General features: G+C 48.1%; 1 protein-coding gene across 2 annotated transcripts; it reads left to right on the plus strand.

The window, feature by feature from the left end:
* Positions 1-5,629: 5,629 nt before the first annotated feature.
* Positions 5,630-24,114, plus strand: C7H2orf72 (chromosome 7 C2orf72 homolog). Of its 2 annotated transcripts, none has more exons than XM_036766762.1 (3): positions 5,630-6,655; positions 17,968-18,078; positions 19,880-24,114. In XM_036766762.1, the coding sequence occupies exons 1-3, from the start codon at positions 5,827-5,829 to the stop codon at positions 19,969-19,971; spliced, it is 1,032 nt and encodes a 343-aa protein (XP_036622657.1). In that variant the 5' UTR covers positions 5,630-5,826; the 3' UTR covers positions 19,972-24,114. The 2 variants fall into 2 exon arrangements, with proteins under 2 accessions (XP_036622657.1, XP_036622656.1); XM_036766761.1 differs by having other exon boundaries at positions 5,641-6,655; positions 17,965-18,078.
* The last annotated feature ends 321 nt before the right edge of the window (positions 24,115-24,435 follow it).

Raw genomic sequence — 24,435 nt, forward strand, 5'->3', positions numbered from 1 at the left:
TCCGGTCCCTGGACTCCAACCTTTGTTTAACCGCTGCCCCACAGCTTTGGCCGTGAGCCCACACTGGGCTGTTTGGGGTTTGTGACATGGATTTGTGAGAAGAAATGCTGCAGAAGCAGAAGAGGCTGGTTCTGGAAAGGCACCCAGACGGCTCGGCTGAGCGGATGAAGCCCAGAGGCTTTGGCTGAGCGCATGGAGACCCGAGTCTTAGAGCCGGAAGGGGCCTCGCAGGCGTCTCCTCCAAGCTCCTCATTTTACAAACGACGAGTCATCAGCTCCTGGATCCCTGGGCTCCAGAGCCAGCATCGGGCTGCCTCCCAATGGGCTTTTTTTTGTCCAAGCCTCCTCTTCTCCAAAGAGGAGACAAATAAGAGTCACGAGAATGAATGAAATCAGCCATCTTTCCCTTTCATCCGACATTAGTTTTACTTGTCCTGAATGTTACTGAAATGCCAAGACAATGGGTGATGGAGCTGAAGAGTGATCCAATCGAATCCTTTCCAATCAGCTTTTGAAGAGCAAGATTAAGGATGGGCTGGTTGTTGTTCAGTTGTGTATGACTCTTCCTGACCCCTTCTGGGGTTTCCTTGGCAAAGATACTACAGTGGTTTGCCATTTCCTTCTCGAGTTCATTTTCCATAGGTGGAAACTGAAGCAAACAGGGTGAAGTGACTCGCCCAGGGTCACCCAGACCTAGTGAGGTGGTATCTGAACTCAGGTCTTCCTGACTCCAGGTCCAGCACCCGATGCACTATGGCACCACCTGGCTACCAGAGGGTGGGGTGGGGATGAGACAGATTATGTGAAAAATACCTGGCCAGGCTGAGTGGCTGACCCATTCCATGTGAGTCAATAGTGGGACACAGCACCCAAGGAAAACCACTGTGGCTTGGGCTGCCTTAAGAGGGCACAGTGCCCAGATCTAGGGAGGGGACAGGCCCAGCATATCCTGCTCTCCAGTCTTGTGCTCACTCCTGGGCACCCATTTAGAAGGGACATTAGAAGTCAGAGGATGTCTATAGGAGAGTGACCAGGCTAGTGAAATACTTGGAAATTACTTTATATAAGGAGGAGATAGAGGGAGGAACTAGGGATGTTTTTTACTTAGCCTGGAAAAGGGTAGGCTCAGGACAAGCTCATTATAGAGTCCAGTTTGGTTTTTTTCTTCTTGCCCCCAGAAAATAGAAACAGGAGCAAGCACCATAGGAAAGTGGTATGAGGAAAAGGTTCCCAAGACTGGAGTGGCTTCTTCCAACCTCTCTCATGCCCAGCCCCCATGCACACACCTTTACCTTTCAGATTGTGCAAAGTAGAATAGGAAGGTAGTGAGCTCTCTCTCCCTAGGTGTCTTCAAGCAGAGATTGGAGGACTGATGCCCCTGCTAGGGACGTCCTAGAGAGAGATTTGGGCCGTGGTACTGGTGGTGTGATGGATAGAGTGCTGGGCCTGGAGTCAGCAGAGCCCAACTTCAAATTCATCCTCAGACACTTAGTAGTGCCAAGTCACTTAAGCACAGCCTGCCTCAGTTTACACATCTGCAAAAATGAGGATAATAGCACTTGTCTCCCAGGGTTCTTGTGAGGATAAAATGAAGTAATATTTGTAAAGTAGCTTACAAATTGTGAAGTGCTGTTTCAACGCTATTATTGTTTATTATTACAAATCGGACTAGCCGGCCCTGCCCAGAGGTGTGCTTTCCTGCCGACCTAGCAAAGATTGCATCTTGCTGGGCCTTCCTTCTGGGCCAAGACTGCCCCTTTTTCACCTCCCCCCCACCCCTCACACCCACGCCTGCTCTCGGACCTAGGAGGGGCTTTAGTAAATGTTTGCTGAATTCACCGAGTCTCCAAAACCCAGGAAGGGCAAGCTAACAGAACAGAAGGGGCGTGCCCGGCAATCACCTCCTGAGTACTCAGTTTAGGGAAGTCTCTGGGCCAAGCATTCTCTTCCAAGCTGATAAGGACTCCGATGACCCTGGATCTGATTTGATTTTGATTGATTATTAACAAGCATAACTCCAAGCCAAAGTTTACAAAGGAAGGAGTCAGGACCTGGGGCTTTGAGATCCCCTCCAAAGTCAATATGCTGAAATGGTTTATTACCGCTTATCACACCCTCACAACATGCAGGAATGTCAGCTCTGCAAGGCCAGGGACTGCTTGTGTTTGTTTTTGTAGCCCTAGCACCGAATACACACTGGGCCCAGCACATAGTAGGTGCTTAATTAATGTTTGTTGAACAATTTATGTACATGTGGTCTCCCTTAGTCGAATGTGAGCTCTCTGAGGGCGGGGACTGTTCTATTTTTCATCCCAAGCACCCTAAAATTGCCTGGCACATGGTAGGTGATTAAAAATACCTGTTATTTATTGAATAAAACAATGTGCTATGTAAATGTCAACCAAGATTATGATCTGTGCCTTTGTCAAGGAAATCACCCAAATCCTTGAAGCATTGCCAGAAGCAAACTGTGCCCAGGGGAATGCCAAGATGGACACCAACCATCTTGTCCTTAAGGAAATGAGATTCAACCCTGTCTTGAAGGGGAAAGCTGGCTTGCCTCCTTCTTACCCTGGTTTTCATCCTCACCTTCTTTATTATTGGACTAGTTCCTGAGTAATGGGAGAGGGGAAGCTAGGTGGCTCCATAGTGCACTGGGCTTAGAGTCAGAAAGACTCATCTTCATCAGTTCAAATCTGACCTCAGACACTTACTAGCTGTGTGACCCTGGGCAAGTCACTTCACCTTGTTTGCCTCAGTTTCCTCATCTGTCAAATGAGCTGGAGAAGGAAATGGCAAACCACAGTATCTTTGCCAAGAAACCCCCAAATGGGGTCCCTAAGAGTCACACATGACTGAAGCGACTCAACAACACTTTGAAAGGAGTTTGGGAGTGGGGAGCTCAGAAGAAGCTTGCTCAGGGTTGCAAGCCTTCTGATCTCAGGCCCTTTTCCAAGCCTCCTGCTGCCACTTCTGGACACTGCATGTAAAAAGCCAGTCACAGTATTTACTGTGAGTCAGGCATTGTGTCAGGTGGTGGAGCTACCAGGACTAATTTACCTGATTTCAGCATGGGTGATGGAAGCATCCAATCAGAGCATCTTCCAATCTTCCCTCACTGCTGTGCCAAAGGGATCAGTAGAGGGTCAGCTCCTTGAGGGCAGGGACCGTTTGGGGTTTTTTGTCTTTATCTCCCCAGTGCCCAGCACAGTGCCTGGCACTTAATAAAGGCCTGTTGATTATCACAGGTCTATAGCTAGAGATGATGTCGGGGTCATCTAGTCTGACTCCTTCATTCCACAGAGGAGAAAACAGGCTTTGAGAGAATAATGTTCGTGAGCTCAAGTTCAAGATGCCAGTAAATGACAGAAGCAGGATTTGAACCCAGGTCTTCTGCCTTCCAATCTAGCCCTCTATTAACCACCCCTTAGTGGTAGAGGGGAAAGAGCCAGGACTAGACTCAAAGGACATGGGCTCAAATTTTGCCTCTGACACTCACTACCTGTATGATCTTAGGCCAGAAACCCCCACTCAGGACCTCTATCTTCACTCTAATCTGTGTGTGTGTGTCTATGTGGGTATGTGCATGTGTGTATATACATGCGCACACATGTGTTTATGTGTGTGCATGTATATAGATGTATTTATGTATACATGTGTTTGCATGTGTGTGAATATTTCACGGAAAAAGCACAACTCAGAGTTGCTGTCAGCAGACCTGGCTTTAAATCCTGCCTCTGATAGTAGGTGGTGAGAGGGTGCCTGGGACCAAAAGGCTCCCTCCCTCTTGATGCCCTGGGAACCCTCTGTTTGAGGGAACCATCCTGTTTATCTAGCAGCAGGGACTGAACCTGCCAGGCCTAGGCTGGGCCTCCAGTTTGCTGGCCACCCCTCCAAGGTCCAAGGGCCACAGGGAGCCTCCCTCAGATTCCCTGGGCTGGGGAGCTGGTTGTTAATTTTGATCTCCACCCCCCACCACCCGAAGCCTAAACAGACTTGTTTTCTTTATTTAGTCTTAGTTTGCAGCTTTAGGGCTCAGCAGGAGAGGTAAAGGGCTGGGAGGACTGGACCAGAAGCTTTCAGGCCTCTATTATTGGGGGGGGGAGATTCTCAAAGGCCATCTAGTTCAACCTCTAGATTTTACCTCCCTCCCTCAAACTGAGGCCACATCGATGGGATTTGTAACCGTGTCTTCCGACTAAATCCAGGCTCTGCTAGTGCCTTCCCCTCCAAAATTACCTTTTTTTTTTTTTTGCATATATCTTGCATAAACTTGGAGGTCTGGGTCTTCTCCCCAGATAGAAGCAAATTCCTCGAGGGCAGTGAGTGCTGTATTTTATCTTTCTCCAGCATCTAGAACACAATCAGGGCTTAGTTAAGTGGCGTGTGATTGACTCATTACATAAGCTGCCACACCAATTCATTTTGTACATACCCAGTGCTTAGCACAGCGCCTGGCATATTGTAAGCACTTAATAAGTGTCACCGACTGATTGGCTGATTACACTACTCCATGTTCCCTCTGCTCTGAGGTCTCCTCTGGCTATAAAGCTGTAATCCTAAGTAAAATGAGGAGACTGGATCCGACCCAGACTGTTCATGCTTAAGCCCTGACCCATCCAGCTGATTTTCTGCTTTTTCAGGAAAGATTCTTCCTCACTCTTCTGCATATCCTCCGCACCTTGGGCTGGTGGTCTGGACCCCTTCTCAGAATCATGCTTTGAAATGCATAAAATGAAATACATATTACAAAGGAAACCAAAGATTAGTAAGAAATGAAGCTGGGGTTTTTTCCCCCTCATTTTTTCAAGTCCAAGGAGCCCTTGAAGTGTATCCACAACCCCAGAAGGGACTACAATTCAAGATCGATCCCCTTCGTTGACCTTGAGTTGTTAGTTTCAAACCAAAGGGTGCTAACTCTTTCCCTACATTTGGAGCAAGGGTGGGTGGGGGTGGGGTGTTTACTTTCCTCGGATTACGGGATTTGGAGGTGGAAGGGACCTTGGAAGCCACCCAGTTAGGTCGGGGAGGGTTAGGTGATTTGTCTGCGGTGGTGATAGCAGCAGTCCTGTGGGGACTGTGCCGGGGAGCAGGAATCATGGTCCTAATGCAGAGTTGCGCTGCAGGGGTCCGGCCTGGTCTGCGGTGGCCTGGCCCCAAGGAGAGCTTCAGGGCCGTCTGACTCCAGAGCAGTGCTTTCCCCCATGTCCCAGCTAGCTCCCCAACTCTCTCATTTTACTAATAAGGAAACTGAGCCGGCCAGGGGAGAAGGACTGTCCAAGGTCACTCAGGTTGGCCAGTCAATGGCAGAACCGAATTTCTAGCCCAGGTCTTCTGACCCTCACTCCTAACGCAGTGATGGTAGCTAGTTCCAGTTGCGTTCTAGGGAATCTGGGACGGAGTCCTCGTGCCTCAGTTTCTCCCTGGCTTCTCTGGGGAAAAGTGAAACAATGAATGAATGAGCCTTTGGGGAAGGCACAAAACGGCTAGGCTCCATGGCTCCTTGGTGGCCCCCAGCAGCGACCTCTGAACGGACATTTTCCTGCTGCTGGAGTGGGTTGGCGAGGAAGGGCTCCCTACTCCCGCCGCGTTCCAAACCCTCAAGGTCGGGGCCCCGGGAATGACAGCAAAGTGGGGAGGCACGTAAGCCCCTGGTCGGGAGGGGGGCGAGGGGGTTGGTGCCAGCGCCTCAGCCCCGCTGCGGGGGCGTGTCCCGGGGCGGGCATCCCCAGGCCCCGGCTGAGGAGGGGCCAGCCTAGTGGCCGCGGAGGGCCGGCGGCGGCCAGAGACTCGGTGCAGGGCGGCTGGCTCCGGCCGAGCGGGGCCATGGAGCTGGGGGCGGCGGCGGCGGCTGGGCCCGGGAACCTGCTACAGGCCCTGCTGGAGGGCGCCGGGGGCCGGGGCCGGGTGCTGCTGGTGGCCGAGCTGTGGGAGCGGGAGCAGAGCCGCAGCCTAATGAGGGACTTCGCCCGCCACGTCTTCCCGGAGCCACGGGAGGAAGAGGAGGAAGAGGAGGAGGAAGAAGAGGAGGAAGCAGAAGAGGAGGAAAAGGAGGAGGAGAAGGAGGAGGAGGAGGAGGAGGAGGAGGCGCGGGCGGCTGGCAGCAAGCCCGGAGGCCCGCAGAAGGCAGAGGCTGGGAAAGCCAGCGGCAAGCCCGGAGGCCCGCAGGAGGCGGCGGCGGTGGCGGAGGCGCGGGCTCCGGGCCGCGGATCCCCGGAGCGGGCCATCCGCTCCCCACTCGTGTTCGTGCTGTGCCGAGAAGCTTCCCTGCGGGCCCGGGAGCCGCGCCTGCGCCTGCGGGAGATCCTGCGGGACGTGCGCGCCCGGCGGCGGCAGCGGCCTCGTTGGCGGCCCCGGTGGCGGCCCCCGCCTTGGCAGCACCCGGGGGACTGCGGCGGAGGAGGCGACGCAGCGCTAGTCGGCGTCCTGGTGGAGGAGCCTGGCGGCGGCCGCGGCGACAACCAAGGCGCGGAAGGGGGAAGCGAGGCCGAGGCCATGCACCTGCTGGAGGCGCTGTTGCGCTCGGTGTTCGGCCGGGATGTGGGCGGCCCGGTGCAGGCGGCCTCCTACTGCCCTGTGCGTCCGGGCAGCGCCACAGACGTGCAGAGCGCAGCCTGCAGGGCCCTGCGAGCAGCCGCCGGCCAGTGGCCGCCAGGTCAGCGGGGCCGGGGACCCAGGGAGCCGGCTAGGGGTGGGGGGAGGGGGGCCAAGGAGGAGGGGCGGGCCAGGGAAGGAGTCCCGGAGCCAGCTTGTCCAGCCTCGCGTCTACCGCAGAAGAGCAGACCGAGGCCTAGCCAGAGAGGAAGAGTGGACTCGTCCAAGGTCACACGGCTAGAAAGTGGCAGGGACACGGTTCTAATCCAGCGCTCTTAGCGGGTGAAGAGGGGCCTTAGAGCTCATAGAATCCACTCCGCCTCGTTTTACAGAAAGGGAAACCAAGACCCAGAGAGATTCAAACCTTGGGGAACTAACGAGGGTTTGTCCCGTGGCTCCAGCACTTAGAACTGGATTTACTTTCTCCCTCTCGGGACTTCTGGCCCAGGTCTCTGGCAGCGAATGGGTAGCGCCGGGCCCCCATGCATCACTTCTGTCCTAGGACCCCCCTCCCCATGCCCCAGTAGCCCCACTCCCCATGTCCCAGTAGCCCCCCGTGTCCCAGTAGTCCCCTCCCATGCCCCAGGAGCCCCTCTCCCCATGCCCCAAGAGCTCCCCTCCCCATGTCCCAGTAGCCCCCCCGTGTCCCAGTAGCCCCCTCCCATGCCCCAGGAGCCCCTCTCCCCATGCCCCAAGAGCTCCCCTCCCCATGTCCCAGTAGCCCCCATATCCCAATTGCCCCTCGATGCCCCAGTCGCCCCCCTCCCCACGCCCCAGTAGCCCCCTCCCATGCCCCAGGAGCCCCTCTCCCCATGCCCCAGTAGCCCCCCTCCCCGTGCCCCAGTAGCCATGGTGCCACTCTCTGGGGCTGTCCTTTCTTCCTTCCTACCTCCTCCCCACTTCCATTCCCTGTAATCTTGGGCTGCAGCCTTGGCAGGCTTGGAGGGGGCAGACTGCTCTTTCCTGGGGTGACTGTACATGTGGGGCTACGTAGTCTCCTTGTCAACGTTCTGCCTCTTAACTGAAAAATCTGCACCCCAGCCTAGGAGACAAACAGATTGAGTTGAGGATGATCTGTGTGTGTGTGTGTGGATGTGAGGGGGAGGGGATGGTCAGGAAATAGAAGAAATGAAATATGGAATAGTAGAATGAGACCTGGGCTTCCAGGAGGGTACCCTCGTGTTCCAGACTTTGCTCTGCCACTCCCTGTGTGACCTTGGCCCAGTCCTTTCCCATCTCTGGGCCTGTTTCCCCCTCTGTAAAATGGGGGGGGGGTGTGGATCAGGTGATCTGTGAGGCCCATTCCAGCTATAGATCCCCTGAGGACCTGGATTCCAACCCCAAGTTTCCCTTCATCCCTGCGTGCTGGAAGCAGATCCTTTTTCATTTGTCTCCATCTCCCTTTTCTTATCGGGGGCTGGAGTAGACAATCTCTGTCCAAGGTCCTGCCCAGCTCCCTGATTTAGAAACCTGGAGAGGGCTGGGGTTCAGGGGTGGGGCGGGGGGGAAGAGCTTGAGGAAGCGTCTCTGTGTGAGGGCACGTGTGGGAGCAAGCCCCGGGATCCAGGCATTGCATGCTGGACTGGAGTGAATCGAAGGGGAGGCAGGGAGGTCTTGGACATCAGCCACAGCCTCCTGACGCCCTGGTGGCTAAGTGACCCAGATGCCCCTGATTTCCTGGAGGAGGAGGGAGCTGAAATGGGAGCAACTGAGAGATTTTCAGGAAATGAGAGCCCTAGTTCTCCAGTCACATGACCTGAGTTCAAATCCAGCCCTGCTATTTTTTATCTGTGTGACCTTGGACAGATCCCTTCCTCTGTCCAGCCTCAGTTTCCCCAGTTGTAAGATGAGAGAATTGAACTAGATGGACTCTGAGCTCCCTTCCAGAGCTACATCTATCATCCTAAATCTTTTACCTTATCTGGTCCCTGCATTCTCTTCCTGTGGCCTAGTCAGCCTCCTGTGGGGGCATCCTCAGTCATCTGAGACTCTGTGTGACCCACCAAAATCCTCCTTCTAGAGCAGGACAGCGATTTTCTCCATCTTGTCTCCCCATCATTGAGGGAAGGGTGCTTTACTCGCATCAAACAATGTTCCAGAGAAGGACTAGACATTACCAGTGCCAACAGAATCTCTGTTTTCTAGGAGGTGGGTGAGGGAGGGGGGAAATGCCTTCTCAGAGAGTGAGAAGGTGGTCCAGTGGCTTGGGACAGATTTCATGCACTCTCTGAAGGTAGAAGAAGAGGGAGATTTGTTCTGCCTGGCCCCAGAAGGCAAGACTAGGAGCAGCAAGGCTGAGGAAGGGAGAGTGGGGCAGTGAGCTTTAGAAAGGTGGAAGGAACTGGCCAGTATGATTGCTGAGCTGCTCTCAGTGATACTCGAATGCTTATGGTGAAGAGGAGAGGTGGTGTGGGACTGGAGAAGGCCAGATGTCCTGATTTTCCAAAAATGGAAGAGAAGCCTCTGTAAATTATAGGCCAGTAAGTTTGACTTCAATTTCTGGCAAAATTGTAGAGCAGAACGTTAAAAAGCATCTAGAAAAGTGGCTATTACTGAGGACCAGCCAGGCTGGTGGGTGGACGCCCCTGCTTCCTCAGCTCTTGACAGGGCCACTGCCTTGGGAGACTTGGGGCTACTGTTGAGACAGCTTACCTCGATTTCCGTATCAGTTTGATAAAGTGTCTCATTCTCTTCTTATAGAAAAGATGGGGTGACATGGGCTCGATGAGAGTCCAATTAGGCAGATTCAGAACCAGTCACTGAGTGGCTGAACCCAAAGAATAGTCAGGAACTGTTCCTGGTCACTGTGGCAGGTGGTTACTAGGGAAAGGCCCTAGCAACCTGAACTTGGCCCTCTGATGTTTAACATGGTATCGATGACTTGGCTGGAGGCCCAGGTGGCATCTTTACCACAGTGAGGTGGCTCGGTGGGTAGAGCACTGAGCATGGAGTCAGGGACACTCGAGCTCAAATCTGGCCTCAGCATCCTAGCTGTGCGACCCTGGGTCAGTCACTTGACTCAGTTTCTTCATCTGTAAAATGGGGATCATAATAGCACCTACTTCCCAAGGTTATGAGGGTCAAATGAGGTAATAATTGTAAAGTACTTTGGAAACCTTAAAGTACACAGTAGGCACTATATCATCATCATTGTCATCATCATCGTTGTCATCATCGTCCTCATCATCGTCATCATCGTCGTCGTCATCATCGTCGTTGTCATCGTCATCATCATCGTCGTCATCGTCATCATCATCGTCATCGTCCTCATCATCATCATCGTCATCATCGTCATCATCATCATCGTCGTCATCGTCCTCATCATCATCATCGTCATCATCGTCGTAGTCGTCATCCTCGTATGGAATTGCTTTCTGCCAATACAGATAAGCCTCTGTACATTACTCCCTCTTACCTGAACTCAGAGAATTCCTCTCCTCCTTGGAGACTCAACTGAAGATCCACCTTGGACAAGCTTTCCTGACCTGGAGGCTGGGGGGAGGGGGGGAGGGCCCCCCCCCCCAAGCTGCCTGTGCCTTCCTCCCTAACCTAATCCCCAGGTGGAATGCAAATTCCTTGAGGGCAGGGATTATTTCCCTTCTGTCTTTGCATCCCCAGCATCTTGCACACAGTAGGCACTAAATAAAAGCTTGTTAACTAAATTCTTAGGAAACTGCCTGGGGTGCTGGGAGGTCAAGTGACTTACACAGGGTAATGCAGCCAGTATGTGTCCATGGCAGGACCTGAACCCAGCTCCTCCTAATGCCAAACCCTGCTCTCTACTACACCGGGCTTCTACCCTTTTTTCTGCTAGATGGAACCCTCTCTAATCTCCCCTTTCCCTTAAAAAAGAAAATCCAAAAGAGCTGTTTTCTCTCCCTTTACCACTTAGACCAATTATGTAAATAAAGGTCAAGGTCTATCTCTGCAAGAAGCAGGAAACCACCCTGGTCACTGTCATAGCCCTCCCCCTATCTCCACTTTAAAACAGGAGTAAGACCTCATTATTCTGATATAGCATTTATTTATATAGTGCTTTATATTAATATTATAATATACTTGTGTATTTTATATACATATATAGAGACAGGGAGAAAGGGAGAGGGAGAGAGAGAGAGAGAGAGAGAGAGAGAGAGAGAGAGACTCGTGAGAGAGAGAGAGAGAGAGAGAGAGAGAGAGAGAGAGAGAGAGAGAGAGAGTTGGTTAACAACCAATAATCATTTATTGAACACCTACTATATACCACATACTGTTCTTGGAGCTATGGAGACAAAGACATAAAAGAAATAGTGCTTGACTATTAAGGGAGCTTATATTCTAGCACTCAATCAACAAACATCTATGGAGCACTTACTGTGTACCAGGCACTGGACTATTCTCTGGGAAGACAAAGACATGAAGGAAAACAGTCTCTGACCTCAGGGAGGAGAGGTCAGATAACTGAAGCTTTACTGATTTGAGTTGCCAAAACATAGAACCAATCTAAACATGGGGGAGAAGATAGTCCATTATACATGTACATGTCCGGGAGAAGATCATGTCACCCCTTTTTCTTATCGTCACCATCTCCTGTAGAATGTGCCCAACTTCAGCCCTGGGAACCCTTTTGCAGCACAGAGGGCTAGCTGCCTGCTGGCCATCTCCACCTGCCTGTCCCATAAGCATCTCTACCTAACTGAGCTTCCCCCCAACCCCTACACTTCCTTTCAATTTCCCTATTTCTGTCCAAGGTACCACCATTCTTCTAGCCATCCAAGTTTGCAACCTGGTTGTTGTTCAGTCATGGCCTCTTCTTTGTGACCCCATTTAGGGTTTTCTTGGTAAAGATACTGGAGCAGTTTGCCATTTCCTTCTCCAGTTTACTTTACAGATGAGGAAACTAAGGTAAACCAGGTGAAGTGACTTGCCCAGGGTCACACAGCTAGTAAGTGTCTGAGGTCAGGAAAATGAGACTTCCCAGTTCCAGATTTGGCTCTCTATCCACTTCACCACCTAGCTGTCTTTGCAACCTCAACTTTTCTCTTTCCTTCAACCCTCATTCAATACCTTTCCAAGTCTTATTTCTACCTCTACAGCATTCCTTGACACAGGCCCCTTCTCTCCGCTCTGGTGGTCACTGCTTTAGTTGAGACAGAGTTGGTCTGTCTGCTTCTGGTCTCTCTCTTCCCTAAGTCCTGCTCCACACAAGTTCTGAAATAATCCTCCTACTCCATATCTACAGTAACTTTAATTTTTAAAAGTCAGTTTTCAGGTCTCTTGTCATGTAACTTTATAAAACAGATGGACTATGAGACCATGGCTACTTGTATTCATTGGTGATAGCAACCTTAGTCTCTTTTTCTTAGGAAGGGTGGGAGCCATGTAACCTCTATCAGGAGAGAGGGCCCATAGAGCAGTGACATATTTATTCCCCTTGACGTTGTAGAACGACAGTTTGCAACAACAACAACTACTACTACTACTATTACTACCAGTGATCATAACAACAATAGTGTACAAGTTTGATCATGTGATTCTCATGCTCCACTGTGCTGGGTGGCTCCCTATTGCCCCCAGGACAGCCTCTTTCTTTCTTATTTCTTTATTTTTAGTTTTCAACATTCCCTTCCGTAAGACTTGGCGTGCAATCTGATATAGGCTGTGTGTGGACAACCATATTAAACATTTTCCATATTAGTCATGTCGTAAAGAAGATTCAGAACAAAAAGGGAAAACCACAAGAGAGAAAACCAAAAAAGTGCAAATCATCTGCTTCCATCGGCATTCAGACTCCCTAGTTCTTTCTCTGGATGTGGATGGCGTTTTCCATCACAAGTCTTTTGGAGTTGTCTTAGATCATTGTGTTGTGAGAAGAGCTAAGTCTATCAAAGCTGGTCATCTCACAACATTGCTCTTACTGTGTACAGTGTTTTCCTGGTTCTGCTCACTTCCCTCAGCATCAGTTCATGTAAGTCTTTCTAGGTTTTTCTGAAATCCTCCTGCTCGTCATTTCTTATAGCACAATAGAATTCCATTACATTCATATACCACAACTTGTTCAGCCGTTCCCCAATGGATGGGCATCCCCTCAATCTAATTTTTTGTCACCACAAAAAGCTGCTATAAATATTTTTGTACATATGGGTCTTTTTCCCTTTTAAATGATCTTTTTGGGGTACAGATCCTAGTAGTGCTATTGCTGGATCAAAGGGGATGTATGCACAGTTTGATTGCCCATAGTTCCAAATTTCTCTCCAGAATGATTGGATCAATTCCAAAGTCCACCAACAATGCACCAGTTTCCCACATCTTCTCCAACATTTATCATTTTCCTGTTTTGTCATGTTAGCCAATCTGATAGCTGTGATGTGGTACCCCAGAGTTGTTTTAATTTGCATTTCTCTAATCAAGAGTGATTTAGAGCATTTTTTCATATGACTATAGATAGCTTTAATTTCTTCATCTGAAAACTGACTGTTCATATCCTTTGACTATTTATCAATTGGGGAATGAGTTGTATTCTCATAAATTTGACTCAGTTCTCTATATATTTGAGAAATGAGGCCTTTGTCAGAGAATTGGCTGTAAAAATTGTTTCCCAGCTTTCTGCTTCCCTTCTAATCTTGGTTGTATTGGCTTTGCTTGTGAAAAATTTTTCAATTTAATATAATCAAAATTATCCATTTTGCATTTCTTGATGTTCTCTATCTCTTGTTTGTTCATAAATTCTTCCCTTCTCCATAGATCTGACAGATCAACTATTCACTGCTCTCCTAATTGGCTTACCATGTCACCCTTTATGTCTAAATTGTGCACTCATTTTGACCTTATCTTGGTATACAGCGTAAATGCCTAATTTCTGCCACACTGTTTTCCAGTTTTCCCAGTGTTTTTCATCAAATAGTGAGTTCTTATCCCAGAAACTGGAGTCTTTAGGTTTATCAAACAGTAGATTGCTATAATCATTGACTACTGGGTCTTGTGTACTTAACCTATTCCACTGATCCACCACTCTGTTTCTTAGCCAGTGCCAAGTAGTTTTGATGACTGCTGCTTCACAATACAGTTTAATATCTGCTATGGCTAGGTCACCTTCCCTTGCATTTCTTTTCATTAATTCCTTTGATATTCTGGACCTTTTGTTCTTCCAGATTAATTTCATTATTGTTTTTTCTAGCTCTATAGAATGATTTTTTGGTAGTTTGATGAGTATGGCACTGAATAAGTAAGTTGGTTTAGGTAGACTTGTCATTTTTATTATTTTAGCTCAGCCTATCCATGTGCAACTGATATTTTCCCAATTACTTAGGTCTGACTTTATTTGTGTGAGAAGTGTTTCATAATTGTGTTCATATGGGCCCTGGGTTTGTCTTGGCAGATAGCCTCCCAAATATTTTATAGTGTCTACAGTAACTTTAAACAGAATTTCTCTTTCTATCTCTTGCTGTTGGGCTTTGTTAGTAATATATAGGAATGCCGAGGATTTATGTGGGTTTATTCTATATCCTGCAACTTTGCTAAAGTTGTTTATTATTTCATGTCATTTTTTAGTTGATTCTCTAGGGTTCTCTAAGTGTATCATCATATCAGCTACAAAGAGCGATGGCTTTGTTTCTCGGCCTCTTTCTTCCGGGCTGGCTCCTGCCTTTCCAGATTTGTTTCACGGCACTCCCCTTAACGCACTGTGTGGTTCAGCCAATCCATCTGCTTGCTGCTATCTGTATACTAGGGTCCATCTTCTACCTCTCTCTGTTCTCTGGCCTGAAATGCCCTCCCCGTCCCTTGGCCTCTCACAGTCCATAATATCTTACAAAGCTCAGCTTGAATGCTGTCACCCACACGAGGCCTTTCTTGATCCCTCCAACTACCAGCGACTCTCCCCCCTTACTTATTTTGTAAATAATCCAGTATATATTTAAGAGGCAGCCAGGTGGCCCACAGTGGATAGAGTGCTGCAGGAGTGCTGTAGGAGTCAGGGAGACCTAAGTTCAAATCTGGACACAGACACTTAATAGTCCAACCCTGATTGAGTCACTTCACCTCTCCCTGCCTCAGTTTCCTCATTTGTCAAATGGGAACAATGATGACACCTCTCTCCCAGGATTGCTGTGAAAATCAAAGGGGACACATGCTGCCGGCTCGCTAGCTAACATCTCTTTGATCCCCTTTAAGGACCCCCGAGGGCAGGGGCTGTTTGATTTGAGTATAGTTCGTGTATCTCAGTATCGCCAGTGCCTGGGACGGTGGCCGGCATACAGTTGGGGCTTAATAAATGCTGATCAATGGATTGAGTTGACTCGAAACCAGATATCCGCAGATACCGACTTGCACTTTGGTGTCCAGGCTTGATAGTTTTTCTCTCCCTTCCTGTACAGTCGGCCTGTGAGCTGTCAGCTGTCTCTCTCGGCTACAGTCCTGAGATACACTGACCTCTTGACTGTTTGTCATCGGCCCTGTGCTGAGGAACAAGATAACCAACCTTGTTAAAGTTACCTTTCAATGAGGAGAAAATAGACTTGAAGTTGTCTCTACATTTTTTGACCCGGCAGTCCTAATACCGAGGCATAGACCCCCTAAGGAAGTCAAAAGACAGAACCATAGGCCCGATGTATACTGGGGTGAGTGACCACAGATTAGGTTAAAGATGAAAAGAAAGGGCTGGATCATACCTGAACATTGGAATATTGTTGTTCAGTAAGAAGGGAGGGAGAGGGAACTTGATGTAGGGGATAGAGTACAGAATTAGGAAGACCCAAGGCTGTAGTCTGACTGTGGGATGTAAACTCTGAGGGTCCCTGGGCAGCTTTGGAAAATGACTATGTTTGACACTATGGATCACCTTCTCCTCTTTGCTACCTTTTGTTTATCCTTAGCCCCTTGCTTACCCTGCGGAGACAACCTGGGGCCAGATCTTGTTTCTACCTTCACAATAACTCTCAGACACTTCCTCTTCCCTTCTCACTCAGACCTCATCACCTCTCACCTGGATCTTTGCAGTAGCAATTAGGAAACCTTGTCTACGTGTATTTAGCAGTGACGGAGATCTCAGCCTCTTCTGACTGGTCTTCCTGCCTCCAGTCAGTTTCTCCCCACTCCAGTCCATCCTCCTGCCCCAAAGCTGATCTCCTAAAACACAGATCTAACCACACCACTCCCCTACTCTATAAATCCTAATGGCCTTCTATCACCTCCAGGATCAAATATGAATCTGGCCCCTTCCTACCTTTCCAGTCTTATTAGACTTTCTTTCTCTTCACACATCCTATGATTCAGCAGCACTGGCCATTTGCTGCCGCTCACCCTCAACCCCCCATCTCCTGTGTCCACACCTGGCTGTCTCTCAGGATTGCTCCCTTGCCTTCCTTCCTTTGGAGGTTACTTTCTGTCTGTTCTGTAGATATTTGTCCTGAACAGTTAGCTACAAATTACACCCCCCCCACTAGAATGTGAGGCCCTTGAGGGCATGGTCTGGCTTTGTCTTCCCTTGCCTCCTGCAGAGCTTAGCAGAGTGACCAATGCATTGTGGCTCCTTAATAAATGCCTGCTGAGTGACTTACATGTCACAGAGCATGAGCATTTGGAAAGGGAGTTTCCGCACAGTTAGATCCCGGTCCAATGAACTCACACACCCAATTTAAAATAAAGGAAAAATGTGAAGAATTCAGAGAAACATAGGAAGATATATATGAACTGATGCTGAGAAAAAAATAGAACCAAGAAAACAGTTCATCCAATAATTACAGCAGTGTAATGAAAATAATTCTAAAGGAAATGAAACTCTGAGTAGAGCAAAACCAATGAAAGCCTTGGAAAGGAAAAAATGAAATATTCTTTCTCACCCTTGGCAGAAAGGTGGGGGTAACTAGTGTGGAATGCCATCTCTCAGGTATATTTTCCTTTGCTTCCATCTGCAGATGGGGAAGGAAATTATTGGGAATGGTTGTAATATAAATACAGAATGTAAAGGCACCAATAAAATGTATCATAAATACATTCCCAAACTTTTTTTAAGTGAAAATACTTCTTCTTAGTATGGTAGGGAGGTGGGGAGGTAACACACAGTTAATAGTTGGCTATTACGTGCCAAGCACTTTACAAATTGCTTCATTTGGACTGGAAGGGCTCCCTGAAGAGCTGAGGGCTTGAGTTTGAGGGTTGGGGGTTTGAAGGAGGCTGGATGATATAGCGGAGAGCCCAAAGGAGAGCCCTGAACCACACTATCTCCCTCCTCCACACACACATAGCAGGGGCCTGGCCCTGGATTTGGAATTCATGTTCAGACTCTGAATCTGTTGCTTCCTACATGTGAGACCTTGGACAAGTCCATTCCCATTCTCAATCTGACCATTGAGGCCTTTTGTTTATTTCCTCCTTTCTGGCCAGGTTCCAGATAGCTGAGGTTCTTAGAAAAATGACCTTCAGAAAAGTGAGGTTGTTCAGAGGCAGGTCAATTTCTCGTTGTTGTTTAATGATGGTCATCTCAAAAAGGTTGCAATTCTCCAGGCTGGGGCACTTAAACTGGGGCCTGTTGTTTTAAACATTTTGATAACCATGTTTCAATGTTTTGGTTTCTTTTGTGATCTTTTATATTTTATGCAATTAAAAACTATTCTGAGAAGGGGTTCATGCCCTAATAAAGGTTCGTTTTCTCCCTGTTTGGGGACTGAATATCAGGGGGAAGGGACCAATTTTGAGAGTCAGCCTGGCGTATTGTGTGGGCACTGGCATTGCTGTCAGGAAGACTTTGGCTCAAACCTTGCCATAGACACTGGCGGTGTGACTGCGGACAAGTCACTTAACCTCTCTGTACCACAGTTTTCCTCATCTGTAAAATGAGAAAATTGGACTTAGTGGCTTCAAGGTCTTTTCCAGCTCTGAATCTAGTATTCTATGGTCTTGGTCCTTTCTTTAGTTTTAGGCATTTACAATGTGCTGAAGTATCACTTTCATAAGTTTATCTTCCCAGGATTTGCCCACATTGAGCCTTCTTCCCCTACTTTCCTTCCTTCCTTCCTTCCTTCCTTCCTTCCTTCCTTCCTTCCTTCCTTCTTTCTTCCTTCCTTCTTTTCTTTCTTTCTTTCTTTTTTCTTTCCTCCTTCCTTCCTTTCTTTCCTTCCTTCCTCTTTTCTTCCTTCCTCTCCTCTCTCTCTCTCTCCCTCCTTTACTCCCTCCCTCTCTCCCCCTCCTCTCTCTCTCTGTTTCTCTTCTTCCTTCCTTCCTTCTGTCCTTCCTTCCTTCCTTTCACTGAAGGAAGTTAAGATGTAGTATACTCTTAGCACCATGAAAGGCCTTTCTTTGGGAACTCCAATCTCCTCAAGTGGGGCCCATGGCTGAATCCTGTGCCTCCCTCTGTGTCTGACCCCATGTCTCTTGGTGTGTTCTGTCTTCCAGCAGAGAGGACGAGGGGGAGGCTGGGATTCCAAAGGCTGCTCAGATGCTTTCCTTGGTCATCGTGGAGCAGGAGGAAGGCCCGGGCCAACAGCACCACCAGTGGCCCAGCTGAGGGTAAGTGTGTCCTGTTCCATGAGTGGGTGAATCTTCGGTTCTGCTGGGGTAGTGCCTTCCCTTCTCGCCTGGGCCTTCCCCAAGGAAGCCACTCATCTAGCCCCAGACCCCCTGGACTTGAGGCCCATCTCCCAGGGCCTAACTCCTTACCCTCTCCCACCAATGGTCCCTCTACTCTGACCTCTCCAGAGGCCTCGGTTTCCTTTTCTGGACATTCCTCTCTCTTTTAGAATGTGAATAGATAAATAAACAAGAAACATTCATCAAGTTCCTCCTATGTACCAGGCGAGGGGCTAAGCTAGTGAGTGGGTGAGGTGAGGAGGCTGGGTGGGCAGGGGTCAGGAAGAGAAGGGATTCATTCAAACACAAAAGTCAGGCATGCTCTTCCCTTAAAGGGAATAGGAGAGAGAACACACACAGGAAAGTGGTGGCAATGGGAGGGAAGCCTAGTCTGAGGAGTCCTAGGGGTGCTGAAAAGAGCCTTAGAGGAGGAAATAAACATTTATTAGGTGCCTACAGTGTGCCAGGCACTGTGCTAAGTGCTTGACAAATATTATCTCATTGGGACAGTTGATTGACATGCCCTTTCTGGGAGTAAACATGGGATTGCTTGAATTATTAGTCCCAGATTAAGTTCATTCATTCATTTACTCATCATTCTTCCAGAACCGTCCTTTTGGTAGCTTTCTCTGGAAACTGAGTCCCCCATCTCCCTCTGTTTCTTTGTGTGTCCTTCAAAACTAGCCCTGGAAAGGCAGAACTAAGAGCAAGTACAAGAAGCCAAGGGACCAAGTTGGGCCTGATGTCAGGAAGAAACTTCCTGATGATCAGAGCTGTCCAAAGAGGTTGCCTGGCCAGGTGGTGGTGAGCTCACCGTCACTCCAAGGCTTCCAGCAGAGGCTGAATGGCAAAGCTTGAGGACATCCTACAGAGAAGATTTTATTGATATAAATTTGACAGGAAGGTCCCTTCCTGCTCTCGATCTGTCACTTCATCTCCCTGGGCCTCGGTTTCTTCATCTGTAAAATGAGGTTTAGACCAGATGCCTTTGATGTCCCTTCTAGCTCTGTGCACCTATGACTCATTCACTCATTCATTCACTCACTCACTCACTCACTCATTCATTCATCCATTCATCAGTGGCCACTAGAACACAGACTCACACACACATTTCCCTTCCTTCCTTCCTTCCTTCCTTCCTCTTTTCTTTCCTTCCTCTTTTCCTTTCCTTTCCTCCTTCCTTCCTAGTCACCATTGCTAAAGAGTTTTAAGATGATAATTAGAGCTGACTTTATATAGTGCCAGAAGATAATCATTCTACTTGCTCCATATAACACTCTAAAACAATAATAACAGATGACAGCTACATAGCATTGTTGGATACCTGCATTTCAAGAGAATCAGCAGTGACGTTTGGGTAGAAGCCTTTCAGATAATCCCTGACATTTCTCTACTTGCTGACTGATTACAGCCCTTGAAGGCCGCTGTAACAGCTGATATTACCTGCTGATGTGAGGTTTACAAAGTGAGGGTCCATTCTGAAGCCCCACCCACAGGCATTGCCACACTGCCTCCCTCTCTCCGGCAAGGTTCTATAAAGCTCTGCTTCTCAGTGCATTAGTACGCAGCCCCTCCCCCCCCCAGTGAAATGCCCAAGGCTCAGATTAGCCACTCTTGGACACAGCTGGAATGTCACATCCTTCCTAGTTTGCTCACTGAGTCAACTTGCCCATTGTCCCCTATTTGACTCTCTTTCCCTTTCCCTTCTCCTGGCCACCCCCTCCCCTTCTCTCCGTTGTAGATGGTTTCCAGGACCCCTCAGAGGAGCTGGCACTGACAGTTCTGTCTCCCAATGGACACTGTGAGGACATCGAGGGAAGGACAGGAGCCTAGACACCCCAGGCCACCATCCAGATCCTGGAATAACAGGCTGTGAGCACCAATGGGACTTAGGACCTTTGGGTTCTGTCCCTGCCCCTCTGCCTCATCTTGAAGACTGGAGCTGGGCCCTTCTCTGTTCACTCTGTCTCCATCCCAAGTGGAAGGTAATGGTACCTGCCAACTCTATACCTTCCACAAGTGTGGTTAGCCTGGGCTGGTGATCGGAGACGAAGTGTGCCTCACTGACCTGAGCAGCAGATGGCAAAATTGGGCTCTCTGGGATCTGCTCCTAACCCAGAGCTATCTTACTCTGTGATCAAGGCTGTTACTTCATTTCTCTATGCCTCAGTTTACCAGTCTGTAAATTGAGGAGAAGATAAACCTACCTTGTAGTGGTGTTATATGAAGTCCCTACCTTGGGAAGGGTGACATAGGACTTTGTAGATCTACAGTGTTATAAAAAATCCTCTGTGTTGGTCAATGTGCATGATGGGCTTTGCGTGTGTACGCAGTCATACATATCCTTCATTTCCACTGTCATGTAGTGGAAAGAACATTAGCCTAGAATTTAGAATAACTAGGCTCTGATACTAACTCACTAACTGGAAAACTAGGGGCCTCCATTGCCTTATATATAGAATGAAGGGAATGGACCAGATGACCTTAAAAGGTCTTTTCCAGCTCCGACTTTCCTAGATTGCATCCTTGAGGATATATAAATACACCTTGAGGATAAACACAGCATAAATAAATACACTGTTAAAAAAAGTGTCTTAAAAGCACTGGAAGTTCAAGCCAAGTCTGTACATAATTTGGTTTTTTAATGTTTCATTGATTCCCTTTGCTTTTATACCAAATCATTTTCTTTAGCCCCCTGGCTCACTTGTAACCAAGAGAAAACATCAAAGTAGAATCAATCAGCACTGGGAGCTGTCCTGATGGCAGAGCCCACCGGCCAGTAAGAGGCGGGAGGCTCACTCCATTAACTTGACCTGGGACTAAAATAGCTTATTTGAATTCTTCAGGCTCTGATGCCTTTTTGTGTCAACAAATGTTTACAATATTGCACTCACTGTAAGACCATTGATGTTTTACTGAACAGATATAGCACACATTTCTCAAAGTGTTCTTTAGAGAGTCTTGGTAAGAACCCTGCACTGCAGATCGTAGCTGGTTCTAGAATTGACTTTGCCACAAATATTTGTCACCTCATATTTCTGGACTTCAATTTCCTCCTCTGCAAAATGAGTTTGGATTCGATCTCTGAGGCCCTATCCAGCTCTAAAATTCAGCGATTCTTTTGTTTTTTACAACCTGTTCATTTCAGAATCTATCCCACCTCTGTCCCCTACCCAGAAGCTCTCCCCTGTGATGAAGCTCTGAATTTCTTCCCCAGAGCCAGGCAGGTGACCTCTCCCCCTTCGGAGTTCCAAGGTCCCAGAAGGGTTGGAGTATTTCTTCTCTACTTCAATGGCTTGAGCCCCCACCAGCCATGTTTCCCCCTATTGTTAGGGACATAAGACTAATGCCCTAGTTCCATCAAACCACTTAAAATCTTTTGGCTTTTACAAAGGGGTATTTACTTCAAAGACATAGCAAGAACAAATGTACAGACATTTTTCCCAGTGCCCTTGGGGCATCCTCTCCCTTATTAGATCAGTTCCCATGTAACATAGGCCCCATCAGATTTATACCCAATGGCTGACTGATCCTGACTCCAGCTACTTCTGGGCTCAGAGCCCCAGAGTCACTTCTGAAGATGACTGATTCCTCTTTGTTCCTCGAGCATCAATGCTATGTTGGCTGTAAAATCCAGCCTGGATTCCAGCTCCCAGATTCCTATGACTCAGTCTCCCAACTTTCTGAAACTTCCATAATTGGAATCTCTGCTATTTATATCCAGATTTGAAAAGTGCACATGAAAAGGTCAAGGATGGAGGTTTGTTTCTTGGATCACATGGCTTTGGAGAGGCCCCAATACTTTTCCCTTTAGGTATGATCTCTGTGAACAAAGAAGCCTCTGAATAAAGCAGAGTGATGAAGAGAGGGTGGCCAATGGTGACAGGTGAAGCTCCCCCTTTCCACATCCAGTTTGCCACTGGAACCAGTTACAGAATGTCTACACATGCTCTACCCTCTTCTAAGAAACTTCCCATTCACATCCTTACAATTCTTCAGGAAGCAAGGTCCTTAAATGTCCCTCCATGTGGAGAGGTTGTATCAGCCAAGGAAGCTGATGGGGTCTATATGTGTCAGACCCCCATTACAACAAAACAGAAAAGAGAGAGAGATACAGCAGATTCATTGAAACTGGCCCATCAAACGAAGTCTGACGATGTATGCAATGTTCAGCACCCATAGTCCCCCACCTTGCAAAAAAGGGAAGGAGGTCCCTCTCCACATCTTTTCTTCATGGCCAATCATGATCATGACCAGCTCTGCCTAGAATGCTTCATAGAAAAGAGGCCAAAGGCTAGACTTCATAGACTTCTAGACTTCCCCAGCTCCCAGATTCTTTTCCTAGAGCAGTTCTGAATGAAGAATGGAATTCAATTGGGAGCAGCTTGGGCTTAGGAGTCAAGATGGGGCTGTACCAAGAGCCCAGGCAGGGAAAGACTGCAGCCTTGTGAGAAGGGAGATTTCCATTCTGTGGCCCATCATCTGGAAATGTTGGCCCTGGGAACCGAGCTCCCCATCAAGCACACTGAATGAAGAGGAGATTAGCAGTTGGGGGGTAACTGGAAGTAGGAACCATTCCAGATCTTAGGCTCCAGGCAGGGTCAGAACTACTCTTGGGGCCATTTAGTTATTGTTCTGAGTAACAGAGTCTTCCCCCTAGTGTCCAGGAATCTGAGCCAACCTTTTATGAAGAGCTAAATGAAGCATTTATTCATTTCCCCAGGGAAACTAGGAACTCCTCTTCATCCTGCCCCCCAGTCTATAAGGAAGAGAGATGGGCTAGAATCCAGTTCAGCTCTTGATTCCTTTCTAAGGAGACACAGTCTCATGGAAGGATGTGCAACTTCTGCCAAGACATTTCAATGCTCTGTGTTTCCCATTTGCCAAATGAAACGATGCCAACTTCCACCTCTTAAAGCTGTCTCAAGGGGAAGAGTGTGTGCCAGGACTGGCTTAGAGACCAAGCTATTTCACCAGACACAAAAATGGCTTGAGTAAAACTGACCCTGGAGTTTGTTTGGTTTTGTTTGTTTGTGGCTGATATCTTTTGTTTTTATTTTACCTTCATCTCCCATGAGGAGCAAGGTAGCATAGAGGATGGCAAACTGGCTTCAGAACAGGGGAAACCTGGGTTCAAGGCCTGCCTTTGACCCATACAGGCTCTGTGACCCTGGGCGAGGAGTTAAACAAAACTGACTGATGCATTGATCATGTTCAACAATGTATACAATATTCCATACCCATAGCTGCCCCCTTTCTCCACCTCTCCAATACGTTCTAGTATTTTCTGTGAAAAGGAGTCATTCTTAATGTATGTGTTCAGTGACTGCCCATTGGGTGCCTGCTATGGGCAAAAAACTGGGCTGGGAATGGAGATGCAAATTTCCCAGATCCTGCTGATTCAAGGCTCGAAGATGAGCACTACCTAGCCTGGGCTCTCGGTTCTGCCCTTTCTGAGCCTGTGCTTTCCAGAGCCTCCATTTCCTCATCTGTCCAGTGTTGGTGGAGGGTGGTGATAACACATTCATCAGCAGCTACCTCTGGGCTGTTGGTGGGCATGAGACTTTGGAAATGAATGAGAATTCAATGCCAGAGACACAAGCTATCACTCTTGTGACCATTCACACCCCTAACTCATGAAGGCCAGCAATCTCGCACCAACTTTCCTACCCTTGAGCCTTTTCTACAAACAGTAAATTCACCAATGTTGGTGCACCTATTTTTTCTTCTGAAGAGATGGTTGTTAGACCTGGAAGGAGCTTCCTTTGTGAGGTTGACCATCTCTGAGATTTTTAAAAATGGGAGGAATTCCTGAACCACCTGAGTGGTCCTCAGGCTGGGATCTGGGAGGGTCTTCTAGGAAGCCTTGGTGCCATTATCCTTTTGTTCATTTCATGTTTTTGATATATCAATGTTTAACTTTTTCCAACATGAAATAACAATCTACTTATTTAATAAAAACCAGACAACACCTTATTTTGTCTTTCATTTGAGTGAGAGGGGCAGTGTGGTATAGTAGTTGGAGAGCCAGTTTCAGAGCCAGGAAGACCTGGATTCAAGTCTGTCTCTGACACATACTGGCTGTGTGACCCTGGGCAAGTCACTTGGACCTTGGGCAAGTCATCTAGGACCATTGTCAAGTTGATAAGCATTTATTAAGTGCCTACTGTATACCAGGTACTTTGCTAAGTGCTGGAACCACAACAACCACACACACACACACACACACACACACACACACACACACAAAACAGCATCTTTCAACAGTTCACAAAAGATTAATAAAAAAAAATTAAA

This window comes from Trichosurus vulpecula, chromosome 7 (genome assembly GCF_011100635.1).
Source record: "Trichosurus vulpecula isolate mTriVul1 chromosome 7, mTriVul1.pri, whole genome shotgun sequence".
NCBI classification, from domain to species: domain Eukaryota; kingdom Metazoa; phylum Chordata; class Mammalia; order Diprotodontia; family Phalangeridae; genus Trichosurus; species Trichosurus vulpecula.

What these genes read in the sequence shown, in the direction of transcription:
- C7H2orf72 (XM_036766761.1), top strand. Translation starts at nt 5,827, where the DNA reads ATGGAGCTGGGGGCGGCGGCGGCGGCTGGGCCCGGGAACCTGCTACAG. An exon ending in CGCCGGCCAGTGGCCGCCAG is followed by an intron (nt 6,656 to 17,964) that starts GTCAGCGGGGCC and finishes TCTGTCTTCCAG; the next exon opens with CAGAGAGGACGAGGGGGAGG. An exon ending in CACCAGTGGCCCAGCTGAGG is followed by an intron (nt 18,079 to 19,879) that starts GTAAGTGTGTCC and finishes TCTCCGTTGTAG; the next exon opens with ATGGTTTCCAGGACCCCTCA.